A 24,273-nucleotide genomic window follows, 5' to 3' on the forward strand; every position below is an offset into this window, starting at 1 on the left:
CTGGGCGACGCGCGCACCCGACCAGCCAACGTGCCGCCAAAAACAGAATTTTAAAAATAATAGTAAAAAAAATTACATAATCGTCTATATGTACAGCTTAAAATAATCTCCTAAAATAAGTTTTAAATCTTTGGTTTTTTATGAAAGTTATTTATAGTTTTTGTAAAATTATAACATTAAATTAAAGATATTTATCTAAAATGCTATACCAATATGTTTTTTTATTATTATCATTGATTGTATTTTTGATTCTCTAATTTTTTTTAGTATTCAGTGTGTTCTAAAGCTTTTGAAGTGCCAATACTACCATTACTATACGGCCTGCGCCAGTAGTGGCAGAGTCGCGAGGCCGCGCCGACGTCTGTCGAAAAAAGACGTTTTCCAAAAGAACATTCTGTACGTTTTCAAGAAAGGATGATATAGTGCTAATAAAACAGTGTGTTCTCAAGCTATTGGTTACAAAAAGGTGTTTTTTTCAGTGTTTCAATGTTTCTGGGAAATGCTTTGATGAGGGTGGTTTGTTTTACGTCTATTTTTGGTTCGCACCATACATTGGTAGACGTAAAGACCCATTCGCGTACCATTAGGTTATTAGATAGCCAATAATCGACTAGTTCTTTCTAAACAATCGTCATGTTGGCCAGCAGTTAAACTGTCAAGTCATTGCTGCATTGTGCTGTAGCGGTAGTACCTATATACAAATATAATCTCAAAATAGGCTTAAATAGATAAAACAATCATGTCGTTAAATTAACAGGAAAGGCTGAAAAGAAACCACTAAAATGGTGTCCAATGAACCTAAATAATAAATAATTTTGAATATTATCGCTAAAAAGTTATTTAAAACCTTCAGGTAGCATGTTATTACTACTGTTTTGTTATAAATTTAATGTTTTAGGCCGTATAAATGAGATACAATAGTAAACTATGACGTCAGAGAGGTTTCTTTAGGCAGGTTGAGGTTATGTTATGTAATAACGGTTTAATGTACGCTTGGAATGGTGTTTTTCAGACAAGGGTTATACAAAAGAGTTAACATGGAAAAAGTCAGTTATGGATTTGATACCTAATGTGTATAGTGAAATAAATATTTACATGTACTGTTCTTGTATTCACAGGTAAACATTGGACTTTAAAATGTTTCTCTACACATTTTTCTTATTTTGGCCCAAAGTTCCTTGTTGATTTACTTCAAAAAACTAATATTTACTATAATTTATCACGTGAAATAATAGTACATTACAATACAAGTGCGAAAAATAGGAAATTCAAAACGAGTGGCAATAAATTAAAACACGACCGAAGGGAGTGTTTTAAATCGACACGAGTTGTGAATTACCTATTCGCACATATATCGTACAACGTTTTACAGTACATATGGCCCTTTAAATGTTCGACACAGTAACGTAATATGCTAATTTTCGCACAAGTGCGGTAAAGTAGCACCATATGTACTGAAAAATATTTTATTATATATCTCAGGTACCTATTACGTAAACTAAAAAAAAAATGTAGAATCGTACTTCATTTGACAGTCGAGTTAGTTAATATAAAAATAAAACCGTATAACATTAAAAGTAATCCTCTATAACATTACTATAATTGGAAAAGTCGTAAATCTTCGTTGTCAAACATATGTTATCAAACTCTGGTCAAAATTAAATGTTTTATTCTTCCATACGTAAAAGATTTGGGAGCTAATACGACAACAAAAACGCATAGAACAATGTTATCTCCGCCGAGCACGAACACTGGAACGGCGCGCTGCTATCGACACGACTTGCCACAGCGTACTTATACAGAAAGTCCTAAGTAAAACTTAACTTTGTTTGCGTTCTTGTATAAAAGTAAAAAATTAGAACCTTTTACGTTTTACCAAAGATACAGTGATTGATTAAGATGCGTAAAATTTAAGACATTTTCGAATTTGACAGGTAAACGAAATGTCGCTGCTTATTTTGCGGCAACTCTGATTGTCAAAAATTGACGTTTGATAATTCAGTGACCGCAAAACAGATGGCGCTGTACTGCACCGGATGTCAAATTAAGGGGCAGGTTTTTTCTTAGACTTTCTCTATTACAATAATTTCTCTTTAGTTTTACTTAACTGGCAGAATGATGTAACAATAATATTTTTAAGCTAGTTTTAGGGTTGTGTTAGTAAGCTATTGAAAAGTAAGCAAATCATGAAATTAAAGTGTATATAAATTATCAAAAATAAATAACGGGAGAAGAACATTCACATAAAAAATATGATTCAGCTTTGAACTCGTTAATAACTGTATAACATCAGTGTAAAAATATAATTGATATTAAAATGCCGTCTTAATAATTATGTCATTTATATTGCGTTAACGTTTCCATGGTGAATGATATACTTGTTTTTTAGATTTCTAACGTCATATCGTCATAATTACCATTAATGAACTACTTATAAATACTTTTGTACCTTAAATACGAATTTATTTAAAGGGGTAACCCTTAGACTAGCCACGTTTTAAAATATAGCTAGATTATTTTAACCGCTGTAGCTGTTTTACTCTGTGAGCAAAGCTCATAGAAGCAGCTGGCCTAGTTGCCAGGCATTTCAGCGACACGTCACTAGCTGCAACGTGTCTGATATTGTTGCTTTGTGTGCACTCAACTTATTTATACTCCTATTACGACGAAAGTGTAGGACCCGTGCGAAATTGCCTTTTCATACAAACGGAGTCCTCATTTTACTCTCTGGATATTAACATGATTGAAAATAATTTGATTTCTTGTACATAAATAACAGCTATGGCTCTACGTTTAATTTTTTTCGAATCCTTAGGTATTATAAAAATTAGAAGCATTTAAAAAATTGTATGAAATCTGTTTTTCGCGCCAAATTTTTACAATAATCAAAAAATCGAATAAAGGCATAACTATGGTTAATACACATCAAATTATGTAAAAATAGTTTCCATTCCATTTCATTTCCAAAATGGTGACTACGTTTGTATGGAAAAGCGGCCGTCCCCTTTCTTCTTAAAACTATTTTGAGTTTCATTACAAACCTTATGTCTCATAGAAATTTGCAATTGATAATGACATAACCACACTTTGATTTAGCTTGGTTCGACATAAGCAACGCATTCGCCAGAATATGAGAAGAGAAATCAATCTATGCCGAATTTTTTTTATACCATTAAAAGATAAATAACCTTTATATATGTGATCATCAGCATTTATCGGTTATCGGTAATCAGGTAGGTACTCATTTATTTATTTGGACTTTTGTCACCATGAAAAACAATCTAAATTTTTAAATTCCGAGCGTTGATTTCATTTGGCACCCTTCAATATTATCTTTTCTACTAGGCATTGAAATTCTACTAATAGAATTCAAAACGAGTGGTGAATACCACTTGTATTTCAGAAATAGCACTTCGCCTTTTTTCACAGATTTTCGAGTGACAAAATTAAATAGAGCGCTCGAAATTAAAAAATCGGCCCCAGACGGATCTTTATAAATAATCTTTAAAAATATGTTGATTAAATGAATATTTCTGAAAATATTTGCCTCTAAAACATCATAATGTATATTGAAATTGAAATGAAATCAACAAAAACATCTTAAGAATTTTAGAGACGTTTTTAGTTTTACCAGAATACGGGAAGATTTATGATTTTAAGCTAATGCTAATGTACCTATTTGTGGCCATATTATTCCACCGTGCCCAATTTTTTTTAGATTTTTACATGTTAGTCATATTATTTCGTATTTATTTCATATCAAGTATATTTAATAATTTTTAACAAACTTGAAAAAAAGAGGTATATTCACGAAAAGGCGGGTTAAAGTTTTTCTTTTCTAAAAACTTCAATTTCTATCAAAGTATGTCATTATAATATAAACTTTTAGATATGGAAGTTTTTCGGAGACGTGGATGTTCTGGACGCGCAGATTTGTCAAATCTAACCTTTGATAACATGACAATACAAGTCAAGGCACGCGTCGTCGTGAATGGCACGATCTAGAAAAAGTTACATTCAAGTTTCGAACTCAAAGGCTCTTTCAACTTTACACATCCATTATACATTTTGAAAGCTCTCATTATTCCATCAAACAAAACGTGACTAAAATAACTTCACAATCAGGATGCCAGACTTTCCTTAAGCTGACGAAAGTTCGTAGATTTTACCGGAATATTACGCACATGATGACTACTTGACGAGGGGGAATTAGATGGCATCCCATCGAAATAATTCCGATTCTAGTCGAACCCAAATAGTTAGTGCTGTCTATCATCTTCCTCGCGTTGTCCCGGCATTTTGCCACGGCTCATGTTAGCCTGAGGTCAGCTTGGCAACTAATCTCAAGAATTGGCGTAGGCACTAGTATTTACGAAAGTTAGTGCCTGTGACCTTCCAACCCTTAACTAGGTCTTATTGGGATGGACTGATATTTATTATCAAATGGTATTTCGTACATACGTTCCGAAAAACTCGTTGGTACGAGCCAGGGTTTGAACCCGCGACCTCCGAATTGCAAGTCGCACGCTAGGCCAACAACGCGCTGTTTGCTTTAGTTAAAAAAAACATATTTAATATATATGTATCAATAATACATACATAGTAGACTATTTTTGTCTATTTAAGCATCACCACGATCACAAACGAATGCATGTCAAATTTCTTGGAATTGATTTGATCCGACACTTTCGGTAAAACATAGTATTAAAAGAAAAATCCATCACCCGCTGGTTTTACTAGTGCAATCAACAATCCGTCAACGCATGGCAGGTTGTGGCGAGCTGTTGAGGAGTAGCGACACCACGTACCTAAGTGCTCCTCAGGAGTTCTGTCACCCGAAGGGTGGGTGGGTGTTACAGAGAATTCTCTGCCACTGGCTTGCCTTAGCCAGCCGTTCAGAGTGGAGCCGCGAGAGCTGCGTTCTCGAGGGTAGATGTGGAAAAGTAAGTGGCGAGTTGGCTATATGTTTTAAAAGTCCAGTGAGACCTTTCTACATTCAACCCTCACACCTCGATGCATGGGGGCCCAGTTCTGCCGTCCTATCTCTAAAACCGCTCAAAGCTGCATAATACCAGTTTTCATTTGGACAAATATTCTAAAAGAGAAAAGAATTCTCTATCGACTGGTCTTGGAATCATATTTTTATCTGTTGTAGTTACGGAGATACAGACTCGACCTAACACGCTAACTGCATTATAATTTGATACTTCTCAATACTATAAAATCGCAAACCTACATTATTCTTCTATAAGTAATATAAAAGCGCTTAGCCAGTTTTTTATTTTAATGAATCTTTTACGTTATACATAGCTAAAACACATTTACTTGGAAAAACTATTAATATGTTTTATCAAGTACAATTTTTTTTATTAAATACTACACAAAAAAACAGTTACTATGCTTAAACATGGTTAACGTTCTTTAACCGTTTGTGTAAAAGACTTTTATTGCGATTCATGTAACAAATACATCACTAAAACCTATTTAGTGTGCTTAACGGGTAATTATGTTTGAGAAAAAGAATAATAATACAACAGTTAAACACAGCCAACCAACAATGCCACGCTAAAACCCCGCTAAGTGTAAAACATATTCCCTTGAATTTTATTACGCAAGGCAGACGAGTTTATAGAGTTTAACAATGCGCCGTGCGCTGTAAGTTGTCTTTTTTACTCGGTGACTGATGGATGCATGCTTATATAAAAAAAAACCGAAAACCGAAAGTAAGTGCTACGATTTACATACAAAAATGGTGAACGATTAACCAATGATAATTCACGTCGGTAGTGGATTTCTACGTAGCGAGAACATGGCCACTACGAAGACATGATCTAATTTAAAAAGCAACTATATACTTAATAGAGAGTTGCTGGAATTGCTCAAACATATTGAGTTGGTCTTCCAAAGGTCTAAGTAGCAAGTGTCAGCATAAACTAATATAGTAAGTAAGAGGGATTGAGCTAATGCAATCTTAGTGGCGTAATGTTTCGAACTATGCGGAGTGATGCTTTTATATCAAAAAAAATCCTTCTAAACTCGCTCATCTGAGGTATCCATGATAGAGAAACAGCGAGATTTAAGAGACCTGGGGAGAGTAGGAAATCTAAATAGGTACCGTTAAAAATAATGGCAGGTAGGGTACTAAAATCAGTCTTGGCAGAACACTTTGACCTAGGTACCTATCACTATAACTTAAATTTCAGTGGATTTACCTTGAGACCGTAACGTGAAAGTCCAAATCAAAATGCTTTCTAAATTAGTGTTCATGTGCATGGTGCAGATTGTCTATGGTAGATGAGTAAAAGAGCCTTGACAGTATGTTTAAAGTGGTAGAAGAAGGAAATATAACGTGTTAGAGTATATAAAGTAAGGAAATGAAACAGGAGACAACACGCTGCCCCGTCCTGTGCAGGCACAATGAAGATTAAGAGCAATCCACCTCTGTTGACGCCCTACTTAATAACTATGAAACTAGTTCACTGTCACAGGAGATACATTAAGAGAACGGAATATGCCTACTAAGATGTCGAAGTCACCCGTGTTGAAAGCATTACCGAAATCCAAGAATGATAACACCGTGATATACCATATCTGCAGTATTTTTACAAGAGCGATAATTGTACTGTGCCGAGTAGGATAACCGGGTTAATATACTCGTAGGTTCGTGAGCGCATGTCTGTTCAAAACGGTAATCTGTTTATGTACAAAAGACACACAAGAACTTAAGAGAGGAAACAAATAAATGGAAATAAATAGAGCGGTAGTTTGAGAAGGAGAAGGAATTGGACTTTCTAAGGCATCTTACCAAAGCGACTGGAAAATATAAGAAGAATAGAGCTATCGAGGATACATATGATGATATGATCAATAAGGTCAATTAGAGGGAGGATCATGTTTTGGCTCGCATCGTCTTTTCCAACGGCCTTAGACGAGACGAACATTAAAAAAAGTTAAGTAGATGCATTAGAAGGGAAGTTTTAGATTTTTATACTTAACGAGAAAAAAAATCAGAAGAAAAGAAGTGCAGATTAATGCAGTCGAAATCAAAAAAGGTATTAATTGAGCTTTGTAATATTTACTAACTCCAAGTAACTTAAGAAACTACCACACTTTAGCGGGTCCCCAAATTCAACGGAATTATGAAAGTGAAGCCTCTGATCATCTCCGCATATTGTACTACAGCCATTCCATATTGCATGAGATTAATGCTTTATTTTTATGCGAAGGGTGTTAAAGGCTGATTTTGGCTGCCCTATATAAAAACCTACTAGGTAAGGTGGGTAACTAATTATTGGAAATTCGTTTTTTATCTTATTTGTATCCATCTCGTAAGTACTCACCCGATTACAGAGACACCTGCTCCAAAATCGGCACTATTATTATGATTACTACAGATTTCTATGCCTCTAAACCCAGTAAGTAGTATGTTAACTTACCTTTTACCGCAGTAAAACTCAGGAAGTCACAAATTCCGTATAAAAAACTAGTAGGGATAGGGATCTGAGAAATGATAGGTTTTAGTGTAGTCATTTAGCCTTACTAGGTTTTTGAACTGGCAATTAAAGCGCGGGGGGCTCATTTTCAAAAGTGGGCTTCATTAGACACTGGGCCTTACATGGATCAGGCACCTTAAAATGGTTAGTAATCTACTTCTTCACGTACATTTTTTTTATATAAAATTTAACACATTTTTGAGACTGACACACTTTGCGTTTTTAAAATTTTAAAAAGTTGACGACTGATTTGTCAGTATTTTTTAAGTTTTTGGTTTTATTTTTGCATGCGAATAAATACATATACGATACAGATGTGATTTAACATATTGAATTTCTCTTAAAACTTAGTAGTATAACGCAGGTTAACATGATTTTGTTAATACAATAAACCTTTTTTTGTGAATATTTCCAAGACTTAAACCTAGTGAGCATTACTAGTTCGTCATTTAACGGGCTTTTAGTATAGGAATGCATACAAATTACTTCAATATGTATAGTCATTACATAGCTAAAAAACGGTTACAGTCCAATAACGTGTTTATTACAAATGTTTTCTAGGTAATATTTTAACAGATAAAATACTATAAAATTGTTCAGTACCTTTGCGGTTATTAAGCTATGTTTTGTTTATTACACAATTCACAATTACGATACTATAAACACGTAAATTGACTTGGCCGTTATTTTAGTTATTTTTTATATGTTATTCAATTCTAAACAACGGTTAAGGTATACTTAACGGTGTTTTAGGAGTAATATCGCACATATTTTAGTAATTATTTGCAACACTAAAACACAAAATTGTGATTTTCTAATTAATAATATAATATTTGAGGAAATGGTTTTCAAACAAAGTAAGGATAAATTTACTTTTAGTTTTTGCACAAAAGAAATCCGGAAGAAATGTACACATTTTCTAGAGATATGGGTTTGAACGTTTTTTGCTCATATCTCAAAACTATAATTTGTGGGTTAGATAGGTTTTAGTGATAGGACGGCAGAGTTGTGGGGGCGAGTCTGCCGGAAATAAAATTGTAGGTATACCATGTTTTTAGACAGGCGTCGGGTTTTATATAATGTTAGCCATTTATATTTAATTTTATTAGTAGCTCGATTGATTCCCGACTTACTAATTTGGCGGTATTGATATTTTAATATAAGAGGTAGTTTGACATTTGTCATGATTCATTACGCTGTTGGATTTTGTAAAGTGAAGTTGGGAAAATAAAACTGTGATTCGTATTCGAGTGTTTTAATTGCAAGTTATCATATCAGAAGTTGGAAACGAGTCCAAAACGCCACAGGTAATTGAAGTTTTGTTTTTAAATTCATAGATTTATGTGCATGATTTGGCTTTCTTGACGTTATTAATCGAACATTACAAGTAAAACTAAGAGGTAATTGGGAATATTTTCAATAATTCTGGAGATAAAATAGCTTGATAACAAGGTTTACGTCTATTATTAGAATTAGTAAACAATCTGATTAAAATAGCATATTCGTAATCGTAACCGTAATGCTAGAAATTAGAATTTATGTTCACTATTAGACATTTGTTGTGGATGATACTTGATAATATTTAAGGAACTGTACAACTAGTTTTACATGTATTTATGTACCCATTATTCTAATTATGATTGTGATAGATAGTGTACTTCGTAATGTTACTATTTTAAAAGTCTTTTATTGATACTTTCTTACCACAAATAACGTGCATAGTTATCAATATAAAAACTTACTTACCTATAAAAAAATACAATTAGCAAACTAAAATCGAACACCTAGAGTTCTTCAAAATCATGCATGGAGTCGAATCGAGGCTCAAACAAAAGGAGATGCAACGTGCAAAAAGAGGTCTTAGGTTATAGGTACACATTGAGCAGGTTAATAAACTAAACATTTGCATCCCGTGGTCATTCCCTGTGTTCATCAAGTTGAGACAGGAAAGTGAGATGCGTTCAATGAGGTGAACATAAAATACGTTACAAAACATGTTTAAATTTGAAATCTGCCTACTTATCAGGGAAAAAATATTTACTTATATAATACTTACGAGTATGTATGAAAACAACAACCGAAAGGTAAAGTGTAAAAGTCAACACATGTCTGCCTCTTGCAGCCAGAAGTCAGGCTAAATCTGGTCTGAATCGATACGACATCAGACAGCCTGGCGCCGGGATGGCGAGTTTACATAACTTTCGCCTCTGCCACGCGGATGACGCTGCCAGAAATGGTACGACGTTATAGTTGCATCATCAGAGGTCAGACTTCGCAACGTTTATATTTAAAAGTCCTATTTGACGCTAAACTAATTGACGTTATTGAATTGGTGAGGGAAGTTAAATTTAATTTAAATATGTTTATCAACGGGTTTTCACCGTGCTTAATAGCAAAGAGAATTTGAAATAGAGGTGGGTTTTCAAAGAAAATTTCATAGCCATAGTAAATTTACTGCCATCTACTCTCTATCTATTATTATGTATCTATTTATATACTTTGATTTTGATCCTTATTCTTTCACTGATATGTGTTAAATTTGTTAAATGTAAAAAGTGGCGCCATCTTACCAGGCATAACCCAAAGGTTGTGGCAGTGACGCTCGAAACAATGCCGCCGTAACTTTAGCCTGTGATCTAATAGATGGTGCCACATTTTGATATTTAAAAAATTTAACACATATCAGTGAAAGGATAAGGATCAAAGTCAAACGGCGTTCTAAAAGTTTTAATCGTGTGTCGAAAGATGGCAGTAAATTTAATGTAGCTACAAAGTTTTCTTTGACAATCCATCTCTATTTCAAATTCTCTTTGCTAGTACTATACGGGTTAAAGAATGTGAGATAGAGAGTCTGTTCTCAAACGACAAAACACCATCTCAACGAATGATACTATATACTACAGGTGGCTATAAAAACTAGAAAATCTAATTGGACTTTCCAGTTATCTCTTGCTGGTTCATCTAGTGATGATTTCAAACTCGTATCTATTTCAAATTTTGAGATACCTAGTGATAGTGAGATTGCTACAATACAAACATTGTTACCTGATTAAGTAAATAATGTAAATTAAATCCAAAATGCTCTATAAAGTAAAAGAGTAACATATTTTTTTTGGCCTAAGCTTAACTCACATTAAAGCCCTTCGAATGATATGTGTCATATGACTGTATCAGATGGATTCGCTCAATTAAAGTCAAGGAATCGAATATATGCTAAAACGATGCATTAAACTTTCCCTCTTTGAATCCATTGTGGAATCTGTACCTATTGCTTTTTGGCTGCGAAACGTGAAGCGTGACTAAGGGCCTAACAAACAAACTTCAAGTATTCGTCAACAAGTACTTGACTGAGGATGATCCTTAGCGTTATCTGGCCAATAACCATACGAAACAAAGACCAATGGAGTACTTCTATGCCGACAAACACCTATTGGCGTAAAAATCGCGACACAGAAGTGGATATGGATACGAGTAGGATACGTACTATTCAGAGAGGGTAATTGAATAACGCAACCATTAGCTTTCGGTTGGAAACCTCCGGATGGAAGTCGTGGCTCTGGGGGTCCTTTACTCTTGGCGACGGTCCGTCAAGAGTGAGCTACGAGTGGTCGGGCTGAACTGGAGCGAGAACAGAAGGGTCGTTGAAGATAGGAAGGCGTGACAAGAGCTTGTGAACGCCCTCTGCACCTCTGGGAAGAACAACGACAACAACAACATGTATTAGAAAACAGCGGTTTTCAGTATTTGACTTTAGAGCTTATTATTATAACATATCATTATTTTAACAAGAATAACACAAATAACAAATTCGACCAGTTCATTAAAAAAAAATTCAACTCCGCCACTGTAATCTATCAATTAAAAGACTGACAGTGATATCTACTTAAATCAATTTCTTTTCAGTGGTGGCGCTGAAGTCTATTTGTGTTATTATAGGATCATAATACAAATGCTGAACCGTCATCGTATAAATATAGTACAACTGTGGTATTTTTTTGAAGCTGAACTTCTAGGCAATATGTGCGGTATTATTTCAATAATAATCATGCGTACCTTTTCATATTAAGATTTATTGAGGGACATTAAGTCAATATTGAACTAAGGAAATGAACTTAGTGTATTTTAATTATGTTTATATTTACAGAAAACATAAAACCCAACATACGAATTTTACGAATATTTTTTTTTTGACATATAGGTCTCCTTGAACGCAACCATACTTCTTTGCAGTTGAGAACCGGCTAGTTACATGACATATAAAAAGTATAAATTCGGATATACTTAAATCAAGAACATTACATTTAACTAAAAGTGACATAAATACTTCATGTGTAATTCCGAAGCCTTTGGCCCAAAGGGAAAGGTAGTTTGTTGCCAGAAATATCAACAAACAAAATTCATTTACTCTAGTATACTTAGATTTTATTTATCAGTTTACATATAGCAAACACGTGTGGTGTGTCTTAGAAAAAATATTGTGTGCATGTGCAACGGTACATAACTAGATCTTAAAATTATTGGGCCTATTTACGCAGGTACTACCTGTTGTTGCACAAAATACTTTTTTCACTATCTGTAATAGGTACTGTGTCTAGAATTATATAAGTACCATTTAAAAATGACCAAAAAAGCCTAATACTTTCATGAAAAGGAATATTATGAAATCAACAGTAAAATTAATGTTATTAACATCCTAAAGAAAACAGATAGATTACTGTCGAATTCTTACTCCACAGGATGCTTCGCACAAAAATACTAGTTTGTTGCCAAGTATGCGCTTATTATTATTGGTGTTCAAGAGGAATACGACACTTCGTGCAGTATGCGCTAATCGCTATTAAGTCTGTTTTTATGCGGAATTTATGTACTTCATCATCGAATAACTGAGACACATTATAAAGGTCGTATAGTGCTAGTAGTTTTCACGAGACTTCCTTCGTTTTTGTAAAGTATTTATGAGATCCAATTACCTACCGTAGGTCGCGGGTGCAGCGGCGCTTGTAAACATCGGGTAGGAAATCGGATTGCGGATGTTTGTACAAGGAAAATGACTTGCAGTATTATTCTTTGAGCCCGTACTTATGTTGAATATCATATTTCGTTTGTATTTTTTTTAAGTATTTCAATATTAAGTAGATAATATTTGTATAACATGAATGCAAATAAAGGACTAACTTACTTAAAGTTTAGTACTTACTATTTAAATTTTATTCGTTTTCTATTAGGCATAAAGGTCTGAAGACATTTGCTAGAGAAAATAAATAATTTCATAAATGAGGGATACTTCTTTTTTTTTGAATAGGGAAAACTGTAGTAATTAGACAGTCAGTCCGTAAGAGAAGTACAAATCCAATAAATTCGTAATACCAATTATAAAACTAGGATAACAGACACCTGTTGTAACTTTTTGATTGACTGACTTCACAACAAAACTGGTCTAAATATTTCTTGAGTCAAAATTTTAACAAAACTTTCACATACAATTTTCAAATAACCAGCAATATTGAAACAAATAAAATTTACCTCCCCAAATACGTTAATCAAAGTTACATTTTCTTTTATATACTTAATATGATCTCTAAGTAGCCCATCCTAAGAACGAGAAAGGGCCTTATGGCGTTTTATATCTCTTTTATTTACCGCGCATCGATAAAAATGCGAAAAGAAGTATTAAGTACATTGTTTAAAAAAAAGTTTGATAGTACGTCGCCATTTTGCTAAAAAAACCTTCTTCACAATATTCATAGAAATTATTATTATCATCTATACTTCGGATGTTTATCCGAATAGCTAAGATACTCGTAATTATTTGCGAGAAATTCCAGAGTAAAGCTAGAAGGAATTATGTTCCTGGGGGATTCTCATTAGTTGTCATGATTTATGGCTGAGCTGGGAAACAAGATAACAGGGATAATAATTATTGCGTAAATATCCTCGTTAATTCTTTTACCATGTTCCCGTCGATCAACTTGCTGCTCTCTAGTTGTGTCACTTCCATACACCGTGTTTTTTTAGCTTGAACTTGAACTTCGGGGCCAAATACTCTTGAACTTCGGGGTATGGCTAAATACATTTAAGTAACTAAACTGGTATAGTTTTTTTTTCATATAAAAGTAAATAAATGCTGCATATAGCGTTGTTATAGCACGGGTATTATACTTAAATCAACCAAACAATTGAAAACTTTGATATATCAATATTGATGTAAATTACATATTAATTAAGATTTAAAGAATAGTTTATTTATACAATGTTGAATATAAAGTAAAGATATGACATATTGAAAGCCGTTGATTATTGATGTTATCGATGATAAAAGATAGGTGATATGAAATGAGGTTGTAACAAATATAATTTCTAATAAACTTCAATTACATTTTTAAGAACCTGGTTAAAGTAACCAGTAGGGCTAAGATGGTCGGTTAGTTAAAACTATCTATGAGAAACGAGTTATATGTTACAAATTTTAAACTTACTTTTGAAAAACAGCTGAGAAAATAATTACGTTACAAAACTCTAGTAAGTAGTAATATTAAGTGCGTTGATATTACCGAACCTCATCAAAGTATTTCTTCTCAGACGTACAAAATGAAATAAAAATAAACCCATGAAAAAGACGGCGTGACATCACACAGGCCATGAAAAGGTTGAAATGACACAGCCCAGCTGAAGCTAGCGCTATGGTCGCTCCTAGCGCTCCCACGCCACCATGGCCGACGAAGAGAAACTGCCGATACCCCCCACATTTCTCGAGAAACTATTATTCTACACAACAGCTACTTTCGTTCTTTTGGCTACCTTCAGTCTGTTTGCTTTCCTCTTTCTCGTACCATTCGTCATAGAGCCCGCCTTCACAACTATATTTATGCAGTTCGATCCGGTCGGAGCATTATGTGTGACCGCACAGGTCAAACACCTCGTGGGAGCCAGCAACTGCTCGTGGGCTTCTTGTAGGGAAGGCTGCACCAAAGATCTTTATGAGTGCATCCAGATAAGAGTCAACTACAAACTTGGTGCATCACCTAACATCTCAGCAACAGAATACGAGAACCTAATCAGAGCCGAAAGAGCTATAAGAGAATACGAATACGAGAACTACGAAGCTACAGGAGACAAAAATTATCCAGAAATGGCGGAGGAAACGGAGTTAGCCGATGCGTTACCAACCGGCCTTCAGGGCAACGACTCGGAATGGTACTTTACCGGTGCCCGTCTGTTTCCCAATGTCAAGGGCTGTGGATACCCTCCAATATTAAATTGTACAATATTCTTATCCAAGTATAGACCTTTAGGTAACAACTACACATGCTACTACAGCCGGGTGGACCCCGGTTTAGTCATAACAGACCTCGATATGTGGCAGAACACTTTAAACCTAGTATATGCGATGGCAATCCCGATACCGTCTTTCATTATTTCTGTGATCTATTTGACATTTGCTTACTTCAAGATATATAACACTGAGGAGGAGTCTGAACAAGCGCCTCTGCAGAGTGATGCTGAAGGCATGGCTACGGGAGACGATGAGAAGCCGACGACCCCGGGCAGCGACACATTCAGGGAAGACCTGGCCTGCTTCGGTCATCAGTTGAAAATGCAGCTGGCAAACGAGAAGTCCAAGGAAGGCTTCGAGTCAAATAGTCCACCAATTTCCAATTCGGCTTCGCTATCTGGGTGAGTAGGTATTATGTCTATCCTAGGTTACATTAATCTAATTTTAATCTGGCATTAGCGGGAATATTGAATCAGATGAAATGGGAATGGTAAAAATTAGCTTAAGAAAATTAGAGTCATTATTTCAGTATTTAGTGATCATTATGGTGATAGGAGAGAGTGCTCAATATTGATCAAAAGTAACCTTAAACTAAAACTTAGGACATACATATATTGGGTATGAGATACCGTTTTATGACATATATGAGAGCTCAGTTTGACACTATTACAGTAGGTAACAGCATTCCTAATAAATACTTTTCATCTATTACTTTTACGAGTAGTAACTAAGAACAAAAACATTAACGCGTTACGGAGTTCTACTTACTACTGACCAATTACACAAAACATTATACAGATTTTACATTACTCTTATTTAGTCATAAAGCGTGGTATTTTAGCGGGAGTGATAGCCCATTTTATTCCCTAGAGAATTAAGATTTTTTGTAATTATGTCACGAACCCCTTATCGATTTATTAAATCTGAAAATTACTCATAAATAGCAAATATTTATTAAATTTAGTATAATGTAGTAAATGGGAACAAAAAAATAACAACAATATCAATTTAAAATTAAAATACATGTCCACAACTAAAAATTAAAAAGACAAATAAATTGCAATAAAAGTAAACAACATGTCTAAAACCAGAAAAAATATAAAGAATACATCAGAATCAAGACGTAAACATAAAATTAAAATCGCATTACAATATCTTCAAATCACAATAACACGATCTCAGTATTCTTAATTACACAAAAACTTATTAACGCAATTCGCCCCGAGTCCCTCCAGATGCAAAGGAGCCCAACACGCTCGCCGCGTTGCCACGTTGAACCGCGATGGACAACCTTTGCATAAAGAACAACCCGGAACGAGGGTCATGACCACTCTCTTTGTCACGAACTCATATCAATATTTTATATTTCTCAAGTAGGTTATTATTAAAGATGTAAAGTTTGAATGCATTAGCGCATTAATAAATTTATATACGTCAACTAGTCTAAAATCCGAAATAAGATGGGCCTTGACTGATCTACTTACTACATGTTAATATGTTAATTTTTCCTCTGGAGTTGCAGGTGTACATAGGCTACGGAGACTGCTTAACATCAGGCAGGCCGTATGCTTGTTTGCCACCGACGTAGTATTAAAAAAAAATGTATTTTATTACACGTTCCTGAACATACCAATAGAGTTGCTGTAAAAAAATATGTGCATGGCTATATTTAATTCAAAATGTACATTTTTTTAAAATTTTCCAACTCATTAGCTGAACGAACTAAGTTCCAATAGAAAACATACAACATACACAATATTCAACAGTTAGGTTGCCTACATTTTTCTGATCCCTATTACCTGGTAGCCATGTATGTACAAATATCTAATCTGCTTACCTTTTGGAAAATATTTTATGGCGGATACAGTAGTACAGGGTTGCTTAAGATAATTTATATATTTTATATTCAAACGATCAAAAAATAAATTATTAAAACAAAATCTATGCTTTTGTAAATCAGCAAATTATTTACCTTATTGTTATTGAAAAATCATAAAATAGTACGAGCAAAGCTTATCTACATATCTTATATATCTGCTAGCTCCGATTATTTCATTCAAAAGTCTAGAAATCATTATTTATTTATGAAAGCTTTTTGAAAGTACGTAACCGTATTTCCATATTGTGTATGTTGTATGCTTTTGCATTGGAACTTAGTTCGTTTAGTTAACAAGTAAGTAAAATTAAAAAAAATACAATTTAAATTTAAATTACAATGAACATATTTTTTTAGGAAACCCTATCGGTATATGATCACGAACGTTTAATAAAATATAATTTTCATCCGGTAAGCAGATCAGTGAAGGTCCCCCTTACTTTGGATCTTCTACTATACATATAAAACAAAAACAAGATTGCGGACGATGTCCAAATTTAAAATTGATTTCGCTCGATACCTATTTTATATTTTTCTTCGTTAGTGTAATATGGACGATATAATATATAGCAAACTCAAGGCATACAAAAGTTCTTTGAGGGCCTACTGCGATCACCGACAATTTGCGAACTCGGTGTTCGCGGTAGGTCCTTTGCTCTCATATCATCGGGTTTCACGATTGAACAATGTTATTACAAAACCGCATTAGATATCAGCACTACAATAAAATATGACTCGTTGACTAATTATGTAGGTAGATAGTAATGGTTAAATATACCAAAACATACTAACGAACTACAACGATTGTTTAAATAGTTGAGTATTTTTGTGTATCTCGAATGATTAATGGTACATTATTATTTTTTATTTTCCAGTTGCATTAGCAATGCAAGATAGATGAACAAAATAAAGAAAATATAACTTCTCAAAAATTGTCAATCGTTATAATTATTTCTTACCTACTTATCATATAATTGATTGATCGGTAAAAAGCATAAAAAATATTAGGTAAATGTTAAAAAATTCACGGCTATCCTAATAATTAATAATTATGGTACGAATACACAAGAGTCTATTATTTAATCCCTTATTAATAGTTAATTGAGTTTACAAAATATAAAGTAAAAGTATTCAAGACACTAGTAGCAAATTCTGGCTAAAAATACATCTGTTAAGTAAACATATAATACATGATATTACTCAATATGCACCAAATAATAAACAAGCGCAAGTAAGATGCATTGAGAATAATATTGATATAAAAAAAATCTAGTCTGAAATATCATTATCCTTTTTTAAATAAACTTAAACTTAAATTAATGGTAAGTGGCATATAATAAATAAGCGTGAGTAAGATGCATTGAAAATGATATTGATTTAAATAATGTCAATTCTGAAATATCATTAACCTTTTTTAAAGATGCTTATCTACGTTAATTTGTATAAGTATCTAATAAAAAAATGGTCACAAAATACTTCAATATTCTGTTATATGATATATATATTCTTCAGCATCGTTTCCTTAAAATATGATGAAATTATGGTTATTGGATAATAACATATGTTTGTTATTTTATTTCCCTTCTCTTACACCTTATAAAACAAAGTAGTATGTTAGCGATAAACGGAAAAGCGGATTTCTTTGTGGTTTTCACCCCCCATCAAAAGAGTGGTTCTTGAGGAAGGATTAAATGTATAATTTGTAAAGGTTCTAATCGTGCGAAGCATAGCACATTAAAACTGACATAAACTGCAGTAATTACCTATAAAATTTTAAATGCTATAAACCTCTATTTACATTTAACAATTAATAATTTGAGAACAAATACCTAACTATAAGTCTTAGTTTCAAAACATTAGGATTTCCAATCGTTATTGAACCTTTTTTTCATGCTATGTAATGTAACATAATTCAGCAACAAATTAAGAAAGATAGATCTAGAGTTTACATACCTAGATTAGGGTCAAATTAAAAACGTCTAAAAGTGGAACCTCGATTAGTTACTCAGCTAATATAAAATACGTTTGGGAATTTTTTGAGCATATGGTGGTTCTAAAATCAACGGAGTCGCTATGATAAAAATATTGTTTGGGATCAAAGTCAAAACTCAAAATCTGAACTAAGTAGGTATATTAGGTATCAGGATTTGTTACACCCAGTAGGTCTAAGATGGTCGGCTCTTTATCACTTGTCACCATGCCTGTCACGTTCTAACAAGTATGTAAGTGCGAAAGTGACGGGCATAGTGACAAGTGATAAAAATGGAACCATGCTGCCACTGCGGGTAATGCTCATATTAGGACGAAAGAGGAAAACTTTTCCACTTCCAAATATTTTCTATTCTCTATGATTTTTAGGGTTCCGTAACCAAAGGCTAAAACTAAGACTCGCTATCCGTTCGTCCGTCCGTCGGTCCTTCTCACCAGGCTATATCTCAGGAACCGTTATAGTTAGAATTTTCACAGATGATGTATTTTTGTTGCCGCTATAACAAGAAATACTAAAGAACAGAATAAAATAAATATTTTAAGTGGCTCCCATACAACAAACATGATTTTTTGCCGTTTTTATAGATAATGGTACGGATTCCTTCGTGCGCGAGTACGACTCGCACTTGGCCGGTTTTAAGTATGTTATTGATACAATGAAAAACTAAGTTTATAGGTTTTTGTTTTTTTTCAAACTTGCAAAACAATTTTTTTTAAACAAAGCCTATTAACCTAGAATATGTTATGCTAAAGCGATCGATATCAAAATCAAAGTGATTAGTTAAGATTTAGTTAGTGGAAAACGTTTTCTCCTGAAATGGAATTTCATAGAAAAAGTAGGTACCGTTATTTTTACCTGTTAGGATCATTTTTGCCTGTTTTATTTCTTTTTTAAAACAGCTTTACGAGTACCTAGGTATAATAGTAGGTTATTTCTTATTCAAGTGTCAAAAAGACCTCTACGTGTTGGCTTCGGCTCCGCGCGCCTTCCAAATACGCACGCATAGCATTGTTCCGTAATAGGCAAAGACATACAATTATAATGATTACAGTTATAAAAATATATTAAGGTTATTGATAAGACAATACACAAAATTAGTTAAAAATAAAGAATCATTGCATGATCAATTGTGTTTGTTTTGGGTCGTCCTAGTATATTCTGAAATAATGAATAAAAAACAAGACTATTGAAAGTCCGTAAAATTTCAGATTTTGCTTACTTTCTTATTGCTATTTGATAATAAATAAGATGAAAACATTAGCTCAGTTCAGAGTGGCAAAAGTTAGACTTATGAAATTTGTTAAACTTGCTAAATACGCAATTACATTTTTTATTATATTTGCTGCAAATAATATTAAATTGAATATAGCTTTGATACCATATATGCTATGATTACTGATATATATTAAGTATAATATAGGTACAAAGGTTAACAAAAAAAACATATTTACGCTCTATTGACTTGGGTAATACAAGTAGTAACGATGAACAGTATAAAATTATTTGATTTTGACCCTGAACATTATTTTTATGATGTTGACTCTACAGATTCTAGAACCATGGTATGCTACCAAATGCACCAAGCCTAAAAATAATTTTCGCAACAATATTCATCAAATTGATATAAATGCTCCCGGATTTTACTTATAATTCTTGAATTTCACTTGGCAAAATTTTTAAATTTCTGCTCGTACCTATTAAAACATAACTCTGTTTTTATTTATTATTTTTCAGATGTTCAGTCCAAAATATAAAATTGTATTTATTCTAAGTTTCAGCAACTTGTAAATATGTACATAATTTAAAAATAAAATAAAAACAAATAAAAACAAATAAAACTGAGGAAGTAAATCCGTCGTTCTTAAGTTTTCAGTTAAAGTTTATGTTAACTAACACAGTGGTTCCACGTCAGTATTTATGAAAAAAATCATAAACATATAGGTAGTATTATACCTAAAGTAAGCCCCTTGTTACTCGCAGGACCAAGTCATCCTTCGTGAACGCCTAGTGTGATACCACATCACAGCCGAGGTACGTCTGAAAAGGCTTCAGCTTTACGAGTATTGCTCCCGCCTACAGCTCATAACTGCAACACACGCATTCCTGCCTACGAACACTAACGTTTTTGCACTAATCCTGTCGCTTGACGCTTGAGATTAACATTTCCTGTCATAAATATGCAACTTATAAAACGCAGCAGTCCATTGTTTATTTTCATAAAGTTTAATGAATCATAATTATACTACAACTGTATTTGATACTGCTAATGCAAGCTTATGCTCTCTAAATTATGTAACAGTCGCCTAATCGACCCGTGTTGAAATAAGCTTTTTTGATTTTACTTTACTAATCTGAGTGACATTAGTTATGACCTTAGGTAAATAAAGTTAAAGAACTAACGTTACGTGTAGGTGTTTGCGAAAAAACATAGTTAGCGAGATATTTTTATTTATATTTAAAAAGATAAGAAGCTTTTCCGCGTATGAGTATATCAGTATATATATATGAGTTTAAAAAAAGTATAGAATTAAGTCTCAGCCGCCATATTTGAGACAAAAAATAGCAATCTTTAAGTTAATAAATATTATATATCTTATATTATACTAGGTACCCCCTTATGGGGTAGATAGACTTTGGCACATTCATTAAGTATCCTTATACGACCATACAGCATCGTTTTAATTTTTATCAGAGTTCAAAATAAAATAATATTATCAATGAATTTAGGTTTAAAGGATTGTATTTGGTGAAGTCTGCCATGCATGTATTAAATATAAATTCATAACTAGTAACAATCGAGGCCAAACACGACCATTACTTTCAACTCTCCAAAATCTGAATCCAAATACACCTACATAGATAAAGTGACAAAGACTTACAGCATTTATTTTGTTTGTCCGGAAATAAAACCGCCTGAGAGGCTGCTTAACATCCCCACACGACGGTTTTTAACAATATATAGCTGTTTGACTAGTCTGAGAAATACAAAAAAAATGTAACATGAGATCATAAACAACGCTCGATGTTTATAGTAGTAATAAACTTTATCAATTGTATATTTTAAAAGGAATACCTACATCATTTTTGATTTGACTAATAAAATATTGTCATTACATTATGTTCGTAAAAGTATATTGCGAAGCATCATAGAGCCGGAGCTTTGGTGACTTTACATACAACATTGCCGACCTAGTTGTAGCCGGCGCAATATCTACATTAAAATTTTAGTTCATATTGGTTTTTAGGTCGGCTTTGTGCATATTTTTGTTCCAAATAAAAAATAATTTATATTTATCTATGTTATCTATATTTACTTTGTCGGCAATCCCCAATTTCCCATCCTCTTTAGTAAAGTACTTTTATTTTAAGGCTACACACTGAAGTTGAGGAATTAAAAAAGAGATTCTTTGTTTGATAAGATTCCATTGTCTATTTTATATTTAAGCTAAGCTTTTATGCTTAATCAACATTTTAATAAAGTATCACCGCTACGTCTACAAGGCTAATTATCCTATTTATTATACCATTTTTTAACGTTTACACACCCTTGTATATAATCTAACAAATAGGGAATGTATTAATTATTAGATCATATAACTAATTTCGTTTTCATACATCACAGTTTTGCAAAACGTTTTCAATTAAATTTTTAGTTATTTCAAAGTTTGACCCACATATCCTCCCTTCTTTCATCACAAACATCAACGGTGGTTTTTTTGGACTCATATAAGTTATTATCTTTACAGATGACAGGATTCCTGAAGAGCAGGTGTCGGCTACAAAGTGTATCACGAAATGAGGTGAACGATCATACCGCGATAGGACAAACTCGACTAATTGTGATCGAAGACTTCTAGTCCGGGCGACACTCTACTCAACCAGATGAGGAGGGGTGAGGAGGAAAGGATGGACGATAGAAATTTTTATAAAGCGTTGTGAAAAACTTGCAGGTTTCGTGGTAACATTTTCTATTTCGGATAATTACGGGAGTGTGTTTTTTAACTCTTCGTGCGTCAAGCCAAGCGTGATGTGGTACGGCGGTTCGTTCATGGTAACCCAATTTAAGGCATATACGATCGATTGGATTATTTATTTACACGTTCGTTCGGCACGGTTTAAGCCATCAAATGAATTATACATAGACTTTCCTTTTCAGCCGGTCAAATGTTTGGAAAATAACAAATGACCGACCTTATTAGAAGAAAAATGTTTAATTTTTTACTTATATGCTCATGGATAATTTCAATCGTGGTAGTTAGTAGAAGCGTTTCACGATTCACCGTATGTATGGAATATCCATATTATAACGAGCTGAGTTTAAGGTTCGTATTGATAAACGTTGTGTTTACCTTCAAAGGAATATCCTATTGCAGCAGTCTATTGAACTCGTGGATTAGTCAAGTCTATTTTGTAGGTTTCTGATAAAGAAACCATTACAGAAAAACATCATGAAGTAAATTAATTTTGATCATGAACTCTGAAATTCCTAGTTGAGCAATATTTATTTTCAGTGGTATTAATTTAATGTTAAAATTAAATAAATACTTGTAAAGTTTACTTTCACGAAAGCACCACGTCGTTGCATTTATTGTTTATTCAATAAAATATAAATAACAAGTGTTCCATCAAAAGGAAATGTTAGTATGCTCAGTGTTGCTCAATGAACGCATTTGTTTCCGCTTAGAAAATGTTACTGTGAAAAACGAATTATATTAGAAATAAAAGATTTTATCTCCTATATAATTATATAAAAATAAGATTTTATTATGCTCGTATGCTACTGGTGTCAAATGCACGCGTGCTGATTATAAAAATGTTGAAATACATATAAAAAAATATAACGTGAGATAATATGTAAGGAATCGCAAGCTGTTTACAATAATAATAATATTTATGAATTGTTAGTTTTGAAAGCAATACATAATTTTTGATTTAATTGCATATAAAGAATAAAGTTTATTAAAAAATATATATAAACACATCGACTATAAAAAAATAATTATTTTAAATATTAGTCAATGATTCACAGTACAATTTCATGATATCATTTTAGTTGTAAGTGTAGTTAATTTTTAAACCCATTATTCATATATTTTGTACCTTTTGTTTCAATTTTGAAAATATGAATAATTAAAATAACAACAATTAATGTAATCGCAATTACTGTCCAAAATTTAAGATCATGTATGACAAATTGTTTGTAATTACTTAATTTGTAAATTACTGAACTCATATAAAAATGTAGTGAAAGTGCAGCTAATGCTAAGTATTCAATTGCTGATGAGAATAAAGAAAGTAAAATATCCGATAAATCGGATTTATGAAATCGTTGTTTTTTTATGTACCTATATTAAACGAATATCAAGTAGTCATAAATAACGTAAACCAGTTCTCAGAAGTGAATTAGCTTCTAATCCAGTTAAATTATAGCTAAAGTTAGTCACTAATTTGGGAGATGGTCTTTGTAATAGATTTCTATTATCTAGTTCGCCGAAAAATAAGGTTATAAATTAAGTTCTAAAAGCTACATGTCTGTAATTAACTTTTTTACAAACATACATAAAATGACCTTAAAACATGAAACCGTACCCAAGTAACGTCAAACGTCCAGAAAACGTCACTATATTATTACCAAAAATAT

The 24,273-nt window shown here is 33.0% G+C and overlaps 1 protein-coding gene across 11 annotated transcripts; it reads left to right on the forward strand.

The window, feature by feature from the left end:
- The first annotated feature begins 205 nt into the window (after window positions 1-205).
- On the forward strand, window positions 206-23,590 carry LOC133534455 (protein tipE). Of its 11 annotated transcripts, none has more exons than XM_061873586.1 (4): window positions 206-436; window positions 14,129-15,167; window positions 20,613-20,663; window positions 22,379-23,590. In XM_061873586.1, the coding sequence occupies exons 2-3, from the start codon at window positions 14,203-14,205 to the stop codon at window positions 20,638-20,640; spliced, it is 993 nt and encodes a 330-aa protein (XP_061729570.1). In that variant the 5' UTR covers window positions 206-436; window positions 14,129-14,202; the 3' UTR covers window positions 20,641-20,663; window positions 22,379-23,590. The 11 variants fall into 11 exon arrangements, with proteins under 11 accessions (XP_061729570.1, XP_061729566.1, XP_061729567.1 ...); XM_061873582.1 differs by having other exon boundaries at window positions 207-466; XM_061873583.1 differs by having other exon boundaries at window positions 208-436; window positions 14,110-15,167; window positions 22,379-23,589.
- Window positions 23,591-24,273: the final 683 nt, after the last annotated feature.

The sequence above is a fragment of the Cydia pomonella genome, chromosome 2 (genome assembly GCF_033807575.1).
Source record: "Cydia pomonella isolate Wapato2018A chromosome 2, ilCydPomo1, whole genome shotgun sequence".
NCBI lineage: Eukaryota > Metazoa > Arthropoda > Insecta > Lepidoptera > Tortricidae > Cydia > Cydia pomonella.